At 44.9% G+C, this 14,007-nt stretch overlaps 1 protein-coding gene across 1 annotated transcript in view; it reads right to left on the reverse strand.

Moving 5' to 3' along the window:
* The window catches only part of LOC140528099 (kinesin-like protein KIF19), a 34,190-nt gene extending 20,488 nt beyond the window's left edge, over positions 1–13,702 (reverse strand). The window contains exons 1-3 of the mRNA XM_072645589.1: positions 13,141–13,702; positions 10,642–10,722; positions 9,368–9,401 (exon numbers count right to left, since the gene is read on the reverse strand). Coding sequence (XP_072501690.1) covers positions 9,368–9,401; positions 10,642–10,649 — 42 coding nt within the window. The 5' untranslated portion in view covers positions 10,650–10,722; positions 13,141–13,702. The remainder of the gene's footprint in view (positions 1–9,367; positions 9,402–10,641; positions 10,723–13,140) is intronic.
* Between the last annotated feature and the right edge of the window lie 305 nt (positions 13,703–14,007).

Raw genomic sequence — 14,007 nt, forward strand, 5'->3', positions numbered from 1 at the left:
CGCAGTAAGTGCCTGATAAATGCTTGTTAATGAAAAGCATTTTGTCAAGGACAAAAGGGAGTCGAGTTGGCTGTCTCCCAGAAAAGCCTCTAATCAAGACAGAGCAGTAGACTTTCTGAGCTGTGGCCACTCGATTTCTCTGCACAGTGAACACCCAATGGGGCCCTTTTCCCAGGCTAGGGTTCCCCAGAGGATAATAGTGTTGTGTTGCTTTAAAAGTCTAGACAGTAATCCATATACCTGCTAATTTAGGGGGTGGATGGGGAGCAAAGGCCTGACATCTGAGGAACATGTTCAAACCATTTTGGGAAGACAGATTCCGTTTGTTGTGAGGCCGAAGAGGAATTCATTTCAATAAAGGTTTATTGAGAGTCAACTATGTGTCAAGTCCTGGGCTAGGTATTGAGATAATAAAGATGAAAAAAAAAAGCCCTGCCACCAAGAAGCTTCCAAGTTACCAGGGGAACAATTAAGCATAACACCGAATCCAATGGTCTTTAAAAATTCTTTCTTGATCTCTCCGTTGCATTAGAGAAGTTTTTGTGATATGTTTCTCTGCTATATTTCTTCCTATCAAAAAGCAGCCTGGTGGCCAAGTAGATACAGGGCTAGGGCTGGAGTCAAGAGGACCTGAGTTCAAATTCAGCCTCTGACTCTTAATGTGTGACCCTGGGCAAGTCACTCATCTTCTGCGTGCCTCATTTTCCTCAACTGTAAAACAGGGATAAAAATAATACCTGCACTCCCAGGGTGATTATGAGGATCAAATGAGATATTTGCTAACTGCCTGATACATAGCAGGTGCTTGTTTCCTTCCTGTCTGGTCAGTCCCCCTGGCTTTATCATCATCCATGCCTCCTTTTTTATGTATGTACCCGGCTTTCTGTCCTGGGTCTTCCCTTTTATTTCTCCTCCTGCTGATCTCATCATCCCATGTTTTCAACCATTATCTCTATGCAGGTGGAGGGAGGAGGAAGGAGGGAATAAGCATATTTATATAATGCCTACTCCTGTGAGGACCCCTGTGCTAAGTGCTTTACAAATCTTATCTCACTTGACCCTCACAGGAGCTCTGTGAGATGGGTACTATTAATATCCCCATTTTATAGTTGAGGAACCTGAGGCAGACAAAGGGTAAGTGCTTTCCCCAGGGTCAGACAGCTGGTAAATACCAAAGGTGGAATTTGACTCAGGTTTTCCTGACTGCAGGCCCAGGGCTGTATCCATTATACTCCTAGGACTTTGAATGGTGACTCCCAGAGCCAGTCCCTGGCTCTGTCCCTGAAGGTCAGTCCCACATCACCAATCTCTTATTTTGTTCAGTTGTTTTCAATGGTGTCTGAAACCCCATTTGGAGTTTTCTTGGCAAAGTTACTGAAGTGTTTTGCCATCTCCTTCTCCAGCTCATTTGACACATGAGGAAACTGAGGCAAACAGGGTCAAGTGACTTGCCCAGGGTCACATAGCTAGTAAGTATCAGGTCTTCCTAACTATCCACTGCACCACCTAGCTGTCCACCAGGCATGATGCAGGGACAGAATAAATTGATAAATGAACCCTGGTTTCCAGCACTCCTCCAGAATGCTCTTTTCTCAACATTCTCTTCAATGATCAGGTTCCCATCTTGGGTCCACTGACTCAGAACAATAAGTTCTGAGTTTCAGGCCCAGCTGAGAACAAAACCACTCTCTGAGCATTTTTTGGATGGATCCCAGTGGAATGTAACCAGGCACCAGACCACCCTGCCTCCCCTAAACACCTCAGCAACTGGATGGCAATTCTACTGACACAGGGAGGCTAAGGGACACATCATGTGGAGGACATATCTGCTCACACACCTGATCTCTCACCCTTGTCACCTTCAGATGTCCCCAAAGTCCCCCACCAGGCCAGAGCATCTTGGCTATCCCATATCCTGACTCAGGACTTTATTGGCACGGACACAATCTTCACTTAATGAGGGCTTTGTCTGAGCCCCCATCCATCTGTGCTCCAGCCTGCCTTGTTCCCAGTGTCTGGCCCCCACCACACACCCACAAGGGCTGCTCCCCATTCCTATCTGCTAAGACAGACAATGGGGCCTCTGTGAAGTCCAGCCCAGGTGACTAGGAGCCAAGCCATGGAGAAGAGGGGAAGGGCTAAGAATTTGCACCTGCACAAGGAGACTAGGGAGAAGTAAGAAGGCCCTTAGGAATGGCCATCTCTCTGGCCAGTGAACATGTATGGCTACTTGAGATGCCCTAGCTTTCATGTTCTCAGGGTTCTCTGAACTTCCTTTCATTGAAAGACAAGAGGGGCAGGTAGGTGGCACAGTGGCTACAGAATTGACCCTGGAGTCAGAGGGAGCTGAGTTCAAATCTGGCCTCAAATCTGTGTGACCCTGGGCAAGTCACTTAACTCTGATTGCCTCCCCCCCCAAAAAAAAGAAAGAAAGAGACAGATGTCCCTGGAATAACAAAAACCATAATTACAACTTGTGCTTTATCAGTGAAAACAAAACAAAACGTTTTCACATAGAGGATGAATCAGTGGTGCAGGAGATAGTGCTAGGTCTGGAGTCAGGAAGATCTAGTATCAAATCCTGCCTCACTTACTTAGCTGTCTGACTCTGGGCAAGTCACTTAACCTCTCTGTGCCTCAGTTTCCACATCTGTAAGAAATGAGGGAGTTGGACTTGATGGTTTCTAAGGCCCCTTCCAGCTCTAAATCCTATGATAGCCAGTGCTTCAAAGTTTGCAAAATGTTTTTACAAATTTTATCTCATTTTATCCCCATAATAAATCTGAAAAGTGCCATTATTATTCCCATTTTACAGATGAGGAAACTGAGGCAGAGATGAAGCAACTTGTTCTGGGTCACACATCGAGTAAGTGTCCGAGGTCAGATTTAAATTCAGGTCTTCCTGACTCTAGTTCCAGTACTCTATCCACTGAACCATCCAGCTAATTACTGAATTAAATTCCTACATTGAAAGAGACTTTAGCTCTAAGGTGTGCTGGTGTGTGTATCTTTTCTTACATTTTCTGACACCTTAAGAACTGTAGAACTGTTGGTACAGGTTCCTGTGTACCTGGAATCTAAGTGAAATCACTTAAGTGACAATCTCTCAGGGGCTATTTTCTATCTGTACCACCTTCCCCATATTAGGGTGGGGGGGGTTACATTTGCTTTTCTATACCAGGAAGGAATCCTGTGCATTCCAACCCTCTCCCAGCAGGAGACAAATTTCAGGCCCAGAGAGGTCAATGTACCTGCCCAAGGTCACACAGCATATCTTCACTCCAACCCTACTGTGACCTCTGAGGAACTCAACTGTTTACTACCTAAGCCCTATATTTGTTATCTTCATCATCATCATCACTGTTGTGTTGTGGGTATTTTTTTAAATAAGAACATTTGAGACTTTGAGAAGTTAAGTAGTTTGCCCAGGGTCACACAACTATAGACATTGGCAGGACCCAATTCCTTGATCTGAGTACACATCTGATTACTTTTTTGAATTTGTGTAGAGAAGTGTATTTGGAATCAGAAGATGTGAATTTGCATCTCAGCATATTTATTTACCACCTAAAGGACTTTTAGCAAGTAATTTTGTCTCTTTGGGTCTCAAGTTTCCTTATCTGTATTGAAAAAAACACAACAAACAAGAAACAAACCTCCAGAGCCCTTTCCAGCTTTAAAACCCTAAATGATGTTTGACTTTACCCAGTGCACTCTGACACAGCTGGGGAGAGAAACTAGAGGGTAAGCCTCCTGACAGCTGGCAGCTCCCAGACCACTTTTCTCCTGAGCAAATGCTCCTTGCCCACCTTGCCCCTTGTTTTGATCTGAAAGGCACAGGAGGAGGGTTGTGTCTGTCTCTATCGTCAGCGAAACCAACAGGGACGTTACCAGAGCCTGAGGAAACAGGTAGAACTCAGCAGCATAAAATAACCTTCCACCTGTTGTTACAACATGAAATGGGCACTCAGCCTGGTGTTTCTCCCCCTGGCCTGTGTGGAGTGGGCAGTAAACTGCCCCTCACCCCTTTGTCCCAAGGTCCTCCCCATTTTTCTCTTATGCTTACCAATTACTGCTTACTCCGTACCCACAGCACATTAAGTGCCTACATCTAACATGTGCGTGTGTGTGTGTGTGTGTCTTCTTCCAGTATAATGTAAGCTGTTGGACAACAGTGATTTTTCCCATTTTTTGTTTGTTTTTGTATCTCAGTCTTGCACATACTAAGTGCTTAACAAATATTGATGAAATGAGTTAAATTATCACCCCAGAGAGGTCAATGGTGCATCACCTCAGAAGGAAGGTGGAGGAAGGGAGGGAGACCCTCTGAGTTAGAAGAGGGTAGGGGAGAACAAAAGGGTAGGAAGTCCTATAGATGTCAGTCAACAAACATTTATTAAGCACCTACTATGTGTCTACCACTGCCAAGCCCATGGAACATGAATTCAAGATATACCCTTTACCCCTTCTGCATCCTGCCTGGGAATGGCCAGTCACATCAGGCTATCAATCCTGTTTCTAGAACAAGGATTCTTTAACCACAATGAGGGGACAAGGGAGATTTCAAGGGAAAAACGTTACTTTTCTATTTCAATATAATTCCTTTCCTCTGTAATACTGTATATTTTATTTTCTGCACTTATAACATCTTCTGACAAGGGTCCATAGGCTTTACCAGACCACCAAAGAGGTCACCAAAAACAGAAAAGGTTGAACCCCAGCCCTAGAGGGCCTCACTTCAACTCTGCCTTTCATCTAGGGCCCAGGCTCCCTTCTCAATGCATATTTTGACCATCTTGTTGTTGTCTCAGAGCCAGGAAACCCAACACCAGGAAGGTAAACACACACACACACACACACACACACACACACACACACACACACACAAACACTTATTAATCAGTCTGTATCTGATTGGCAGCTTCAGGCTCTGCCCTAGAAGAGCTCACTGTTAAGTGGAGGCCATGAGGCAGGGCAGACAAACCAGCAGACCAGGCAGGGGGGAAATCAGTGCCCAAGGAGGTGCAGAACAAAGCAATAATGGTAGCACATTTATGGAGCCTTGAATAAGAACAGGGGTAATAATAACCACGTTTACGAGGAGCTTTACATATGTTAGCTAATTAATCTTCCGATCAGTCCCTGGAAGTGGATGCTATTATCTCTGTTTTACACACGGGGAAACTGAGACAGAGTGATGAGGTTTAGAGTTGTAGAGCTGGTTCAGGTGTGAAAGAATTCACTTTGACCTTCTCTGTGGCCTTTGGAGCTTTATTGACACAAAAGCAGTACAGGTCTCCTAGCAAAAAAGCTAAGAGAGACTCCCATATTGGGGGGAATTAAGCTTACCTAGAGATTTCAGAATGGTGATGTCGTTTTAGAGGGTTTTTGGGGGTTGAAGATTAGGCACAGGATGAGGAAAATGGATGGCAGGATAGGAGACACTAGATAAGGGAGAAAAGAGAAATTTATGACCCAGGAAGAGGGGGGAGGGCGGACAAGGAATTTTATGGTTCAGGATAAGGGGAAGTTTTATGGTATTTCAAGAAAAGGGGAAGAGACTTTAGAACTCCTTCAGGTTAGAGAATAAACTACGGACTTCACAAAGTACTAGAAAAGCAACCCTTAACTCTTAGGGAACCATTTGTATCCTCATCAATAAAAGTTAAATGACTTGCTCAGGGTCACACAGCTAGTAAGTTTTGAAGACAGGATTTGAATCCAAGCCTTGCTAATTCTAAGCTTGGCACTCTATCTATCCTTTGTGTCCTTTGGCTGTTTTAAGGCTGGGAACAGTTCTTATCTCAGACTTCAAAGATCAGATCCTCAAAGAGTCCACAGACAGATTTCAGGAGCTCTGAGTACATGAATTTGTATAGAACAAAAAATATATCTTTATTTTCACTAAACTTTAAGATTTAACATTTCCTTTAATTATGCATTTTAAAAATATTATTCTGAAAGTTCATAGACTCTGGGTACAGCCTGGGTATGATTTTTATTAGGCCTTTTAAAAGACATTGGCTAGAAAAGAGCTTCTGGTCATCCCTCTGCCATTACTAGCTATGCAACCTTGGGTAAATCACTTACTCTCTAATCTGTTCTGTAAAATGGCCCTCTTCATTTGAGAGGCTCCTTGTACTCTAGAGGCAGCTAGATGGTACAATGGATAGAGAATTTGACTTGAAGTCAGGAAGACAAAGCTTCCTCAGACTCTAGCTATGTGATAGTACCCAAGTCACTTATCCTCTCTCAGCAGCAGTTTCCACATCTGTAATATGGGGGTAATAATAGCACTACAGGCACAGGTTAGGGTGTCAGACCTACAGTCACTTAACCCTGTTTGCCTCAGTTTTCTCATCTGTAAAAATGGGCTGGAGAAGGAAATGGCAAACCATTCCAGTATCTTTACCCAGAAAACTCCAAAATGGGGTCACCAAGAGTTGAGCATGATTGAAATGACTGAACAAAAGGTGGTACAATGGATAGAGCACTGGACTTGGATTCAGGAAGACCTGTGTTCAAATTCTTCCTCTAACTGTGTGATGGTGTATAAGTCACTTTCTCTTTCTCATCCTCAGTTTCCTCATCTGTAAAATGGGGGTAATAATGCCTACCCTGCAGAGTTGTGAGGATCAGGGGAGAAAGACATGTAAAATACTTTGCAAACCTTTAAGCACTATATAGATAACTCCTTGGGGCCTATGTACTCAAGGACTAGATGATTTCTAAGGTCTCTCTCAGTGCTGAAGAATTTATTCTTGTGTAAGGATATAAACCCAACTCTAACTGCTTCCCAAGTCAACCCAAACATGGTCGTCTCACCCATTGTTTCAACTCACTGGCTCAGAAACATTTGGGGGAACCTACATTTTTCCAGTAATCAGAAGACGTGGAGAAAACCCCAGGAAATTATCTAGTGGCTTAGGATTTATGATAATTTACTCTGCCCATTTTGTGGAGGTTAAGCTCACCATCCTATTCAGAAACAGCTGTGAAGGAAAAACAACTCCATGACAGGCCTGAGACTTTGGGGAAAGGTGACTGTTCACCTCCCTTTTTTCTTATCACAGCCACTGGGCACCAGTGAATTCAAACTTATTGAACCCATAACTTGACCTGTTCCAACTTGTACCTTTCCCAGCATTGGCAGCTGCCTCCTTAGCTTCACAGAAATGCTAGCACATCTTGCTGCTTTGATGGGACCCCACCACTCAGAGGAGGGACTTCTAGGCAGCACCAAGATGGCAAGAGGTGGGAGAATGGTAGATTCCCAGAGGGCCTCATTACAGTGATGTCCTTCAACCTCATTCTCTTTCTCATGCATTCTCTTTCCTCAGAAAACCCTTTCCCCTTCCTCACTTATGAATTTCCCTATTTCTGTTGAGGGTGCTACCATCTTCTGATGTTTCCTGATACAACTTTAGTGCTATCCTTGACTCCTCTGTCTCCCTGATGTTATATTTCCATATCAGCTGCCAGATCTCATTGTTTCTTCCTCCACCATATTTCCCATACTCCTCTTCTTTCTACTCACCAGACTATTACTGTAGCTTAAACTATCATCATTTCTCACCTGGAACACTGTCCTAATGGAACTCTTTGTTTCAGGTCTCTCTCCTCCTTAATTCATCTGAACACAGCTTTCAAATTGCTTTTCCCCAGTACAACTCTGCCTATTTGACTCTCCTACTCAGTTAACTCCAGTGAGTCCCTATTGTATCTAAGATCAAATATAACCTCCTCTGTTCAGCTTTTAAAGCTCTTCATAATCTGGTCCTAACCCACCTTTCCAACTTCCTTGTACATTACTCCCCTTCCTGTACCCTACAGTCCAACTAAACTGGTATTCACACTCTTCTTCACAAGTCACACTCCTCTCATCTCTTTGTAGTATTGGCTGGGCCCCTTGACTAAAATGCACTTCCAGCTCACTTTTGCCTCTTAGCATCCCTTATTTTCTACAGAACTGAGCTCAAGGAGTCCTTCTACATGAAATCTTTCCTGGGCATCCCACCTGCTGGTGCCTTTACCTTCAACATTTACCTTGGATTTCTGTTATACATACTTATGTACATGTTGTCTCCTTGAGGGTTGGGACTGTTTCTTTTTGTATTTGTATCCCTAGCACCTAGGACAGTGCCAAGCATGGGGAATGCTTGTTGACTGACCAATTAAATGATGAATGGTTCCAATTTAGAGTCCAGTAGGTGATGCAATTGTATTTAATTAGCATCTTTTTACTGTGTGCCATACGTAATGGTGGCTAACAAGGCTCATGAAACTTACATGTCTGAGCTGGGCTTGACATGAGTGGGGGAATGATACACCATGTAAACAGATAAATAACACTCAAGGCAATCTGAGAAAGGACAAAGCATTAACAACTTGGGGGATCAGAGAAGGTCTTGCATAACAGATGCCACCTGAATTGAATGTTGAAGGAAGATAAAGATTCTTAAGGGGTAGCTAGGTGGCACAGTGGATTAGAGCACCAGCCCTGAAGTCAGGAGAACCTAAGTTAAATCTTCCCTCAGACACTTATGAGCTGTGTGACACTGGGCAAGTCACTTCAGTCTTTTTGTCTCAGTTTCCTCATCCGTAAAATGAGCTGGAAAAGGAAATGGCAAGCCATTCCAGCATCTCTAGCAAGAAAACCCCAAATGGGATCATGAAGAGTCAGACATGAATGAAATGACTGAACAACAAAGAAAGGATTCTGAAAGGGGGAAATGCAGAGGGAATGCATCTTGCCTTGGGGGACTACCTGGCAAAGGCATGGAGGCAAAGGATGGAATTCTGGGCTGGGAGGGAGAAAAGGGGAAGGGATGTTATACAAAAATACTACTAGAATGATAGGTAGGAGCCATGATGGAGATATTTAGATGCCAGACTCAGGAGTATGTACTTTATCCTCATATAAATAAAGCCACCTAGGCTTTACTCAAGATCTGTGAGCAAGGGAATGAATATAAGTCTGTGCTTTAGGGTCACTATTTTGACAGCTGGGTGGAGGACGGATTAAGGAGGGGTAAGGCTGAAAGTAGGAAGGCCAAATAGGAAGCTACTTCAAGTGAGAAGTGATGAGGACTGAAGCAAGTGGAGCGTATATACTGGAAAAGAAGGGGATGGATGTAGGAAACATTGTGAAGGCAGAATTGACAAGACCTTGCAGCTGTTTGGATGGGACGAATGACGGAGAGGAAAGAATGAAAAATGAGAAGGGTTGGTAGCATAGAGCCTAGAGTGAGGAAGATGGATCTGAATACTATCTCAGGCCCCAGCTCTGTGACAACAGACAAGTCTCTCAATCATAATCAGTTTTCTCATCTGTAAAATGGAGATAATATTTGGAGGCAGCACTTACCTCCCAGGCTGCTTGCGGGGGCCAACAAGATGACCTATGTAAAGAAAGCACCTTTCAAACTTTAAGGCACTATGGAAATTTCATTTATTTTCATTATTATCACTACTATCATCATTATTGCTGTTGTTAACTAGGAAAGAAACAAGGATTTATTAAAAACTTACCATGGGCCAGGCAATGAGCTAAGCTCTTTACACATTCAATCCTTACAACAACCCTGGAGGTGGGTGCTATTATTATCCATTTATAGTTGAGGAAACTGAGACAGACAGAGATTAAATGACATGCTTAGGGTCACATAGTTAGTGTTTAAAGCCAGACTTGAAGACAGGTCTTTCTGACTCCAAGCCTAACACTCTATCCACTGCCTCCTGCTACCTAAGTTATTGATGTCCAGCCATTTCAGTCAAGTCTAGCTCTTCTGGGATCTCATTAGGGATTGCTTAGCAAAGATACTGGAGTGGTGTGCCACTTCCTTTTCCAGTTCATTTTACAAATGAGGAAACTGAGGCAAACATGGTTAAGTGACTTGCCCAGGGTCACACAGCTAGTCAGTGTCTATGGTCAGATTTCAAGTCAGGAAGACTCATCTTCCTGATTCCAAGCCCAGTACTCTATCCACTGTATCATCTAGCTGCCCTGCTGGTAACTAGGAGGATATAGTCATTTGGAGCAAGAGAAAGCTTTGGGAAGCAATGGAGTCACTGAATCTAAAGTCAAAGGACTGAATTCCATGTCTACTTCTTACTACCCTGAACCTCAGTTTCCTCATCTGTAAGATGGGTGAAATATACTGTCTACCTCACCGAGTTGCTGTAATCAAAATGCTTCATGAAATTTAAAACTCTCTAAAAATATAATGTGGGCAGCTGCTTGGTGCAGTGGATAGAGTTCCAGCCCTGGAATCAGGAAAACTCATCTTCCTGAGTTAAAATCTGGCTTCAGACACTGAATAGCTTGGTGATCCTGGGCAAGTCACTTATTTATTTCAGTTTTCTCATCTATAAAATGAGTTGGAGAAGGAAATGGCAAACCACTTCAGTATCCTTATCAAGAAAATCCCAGTGGGGTCAGCAAGAGTTAGACGTGACTGAAAAACAACTAGACAGCAACAATAAATCTGACTTATTATTGTTGCTGCAAATGGTGGTGGTGGTAGTGGTGTTATTAGCCCTAGGTGGCTGTATTTCCCTGGTCAGACCAAACATCACGTGTATCCAGTTCTCAGGATCAGCCCACCTCCCTGACCCCTTCTGGACTGGGTCTTTACTTACTTGTTCATTCACTTTATGGGCAATCAGTGTGGTTCCTTCTTCCACCTCTGTGGCATTAATGGGTCACAACCTGAGTGCCACCTAAAGAAAGATTTCCTGTTAGGCTCAATGAAGCTAGGGTTGAGGGATAAGGAGTCCCACATTCAAGAGAACCCGAAAGCCTTAGAGAGGATCATTTATTAGCTCATGGCCTGAGAGGGAGGGTTAGGTTGGCCCTGTTTGTCCTGGGCACTCCCCTCATTCTCCCCCTACCCTTCTTTCAGCTCTCTACCGAACAACATATAGTTGTCCAATTCAATGCAAGTTAACATACATTGATTGAGCGCCTGCACTAGGCGCTTGAGAGACAGACAAAGCAGTCCTTGCTTTCAAGGAACTTACACATTCGACTGGCAGGATATGATATGTATGCAAGTGAGTAGATACCAAGTGATGAATGGAAAGCAATACCAAGTGAATTCAGGAGAGATAATGCTAAAAAACAGGGGAGGAACCTCAAAGGTTTTGTGATGGAAGTGGTACCCATGCTGTGCTTTGAATGAATCTATAGATTCTAAAAGGTGGAGGTGAGAAAGGAGCACATTCCAGGCATTTGGGATCACCTGTGCAGAGAACAAGGAGTAAGGGATAGAACGTCATGTAGGAGAAACAGCTTGCAGGTCAGCTTTATTGGAAGAAAGCTTGCATAAAGAGGAGTGTGTGTGTGTGTGTGTGTGTGTGTGTGTGTGTGTGTGTGTGTGTGTGTGTGAGAGAGAGAGAGAGAGAGAGAGAGAGAGAGAGAGAGAGAGAGAGAGAGAGAGAGAAAGTGAGAGAGAGAAGGATGGAGAGAGAGGGAAGGGGAGAGAGAAGAGAGAAAGGAGTGAAATGAAAGAGAGAGGGAGAGAATGATAGAGACAAAGAGGTATAGAGAGAAAGAGAGACAGAGTGGTAGAGAAAAAGAGAGAGGAAGAAGAGACAGAATCAGAGAGAGGGAGGAATAGAGGGGGAGAGAAAGAGAGAGAGAAAGAGAGAGGGAAAGAAAGACAGAGTAATAGAAAGAGTGGGAGGGAGAGGATGATAGAAAGGAGAGAGATGGAGAGAAACAATAACAGAGAGAAAGAGTGAGGGAGAGATTGATAGAGAGAAAGAGGAGAGAAAGAGATGGAGATGGGGAAGTCATCACTTCTCCCTCTGTCTCACTTGCCCCAAAGGTTATGCCATTTTGTCATTGGCTGGCCTTTCTAGGTCCATGGAGTCAGACCAGTGCAAAGGTACAAATCTGGGATGGGCTTAAAATACCCATGAGGTTGGCAGCAATGAAAATCCCAGGGTCTCCTTTATAATAATGGTTATCATATCAATAATAGCTAGCATTTATATAGCTTTACCTTTACATGTTGCCTCAATCACAATCATCCTAGAAGATACATGCTATTATTATCTCCTTTTTACAGATGAGGAAACTGAGGCAGACAGAGGTTAAGTGATTTGCCCAAGGCAAGATTCAAACTCAAGTCTTCCTAGCTCTAGACTCAACATTGTGCCACCTTGCTGCTTCTATATAGTGATATCAATAGAGCCAATTAAGGATCCAGTGAATGAGAGGAGGCAAAATAGGGTAGTGGAAAGAGCATTGGACTTGGAGTCAGACAGTCTGGGTTCCCATCTCAGTTCTGTCATCACTAGCTATGTGACCCAGAACCAATCATTTAACTTCTCTGAGTTTTGGTTTCCTCATTTGTAAAACAGAGTTAATAATCCTTGCACTCACAAAGTGGGTTGCAGATAAGGGCTGGGCAAATCTTAAGGCACTGTATGATTGTGAGTTTTGTTCTGCCACCCAGAGGGAGCCTATTCTCTTATCCAAGGTGGGTTGAACAATTAGATTCCCTTGAGTCACCCTCTATACCCCCACACCTAGCCTGCCTTAAAGAATTCATGCCTATGGCTGTCAGACCCACCTTAGGGCAGAAAGACTGAGCCAAAATAATAAACTTCACAGAAACCAGAGAGACTGGCAGCCCCATCACGCCATCTAATGAAGCCCTTCCTTTTGTTTCCCCTACCAGAGACCTATCACTGTAATGTGCATAGAGTAGTGTGTGTTTGTATGGGAGTGGATGGGGGCAGATTATCGGAGGGCTTCTGGCCAGGGAATTTGGGGAAGCTGAGGGGGAGTGTGGAGACAGGTGTATGTTTTAGCTGGAGTAGGTGCACGAATTTGATGGATGGCAGCATAAGGAGGTCTCTTAGGCATTGGTGAGCTGAGTTGGGATAAGTAGAGAGTGAAGGGGCTTTGCTCTGGCGGGAGAGTTAGAGATTTCCAGGAGGACCGAATGTGAATGTGTGTGGGCTCTGTTCTGGGGGGAGCGGGGGGGAGAGGGAGGTGAAGAGATTGGGAGGAGGTGTGTGTGTGTGTGTGTGTGTGTGTGTGTGTGTGTGTGTGTGTGTGTGTGTGTGTGAAGAAATTCAGAATCTGACAGCGGACGGTTATTAAGCGAGATTACGGGCCGGACTCACTGTCACCTGTTGATCCTTAAACTTCGCGCTGTCTTTCTTTCTGGCCCGCAACCCACAAGGGTCCGTCACTCCCTCCCGCTGCAGTTGCCGAGAGTCAGCCGCTGCCTGACAACCACAAACCGACGACGCGTTCCAGGCCAAGGGCACTGGACTGGGGAGGCGGAGAAAGGGGAGCGAGAAACCGACGGCCCTCCTCCACCTGCCACGGGGCAGCAAAAGTGTCCACGTCCCTCTCAGCTGCCGCGCGGACCCACTCCCTGCCCTTTCACTCTGGAACCTCCCCGGCTTTCAGGAGCCGCCTCCTCCAGGGCTGGGCTGCAGCTCCCACCTCCACTCCTCCAAACCCTGGGCTCTCCGCTCTCCCGGAGCTAGCCCGGCGCTGGTCCGCCTCCAGTACCCTAAGCTGTGCCAGCGTGTCCTGCTAATTAACAAAGTTTGTGAGTCTTTGCAGCATTTGTGTTTCGTCCCCTTCTCCTAGCAATCCCAATCCCAGCACCTGCTCTCTCCTCCACCGTCCCAGCCCTACCGGATCACTGAGGATCGTTGGGCTGAACGGTTCAGAATGCAGAGCAGGTTTCTAGCGCCTTGGGGTGGGTAGGGAAGAGGGCGGGGCACAGAGCTGGCTCCCCTCCCCGGGCGTGGTCTAATCTGTGGGTGAATGTGTCAGTCTCCCTGTCAGCGCTTCGGCCTCAGGGAGTCGGGGGTGTGCCTGTTAGCGCAGGCTGTGGTGTCAAGATGGTTGTCTAAGAACCATAGCACCCACAACCAATCACGAAAATGACACAGAAACGGCATCAAGAATCCTACCACACAGGGATACAACTCTCTGAAAGGGGTTGACCCCAAGTATCTGAAAAACATGCGTTA

Source organism: Notamacropus eugenii, chromosome 2 (genome assembly GCF_028372415.1).
Source record: "Notamacropus eugenii isolate mMacEug1 chromosome 2, mMacEug1.pri_v2, whole genome shotgun sequence".
NCBI classification, from domain to species: Eukaryota; Metazoa; Chordata; class Mammalia; order Diprotodontia; family Macropodidae; genus Notamacropus; species Notamacropus eugenii.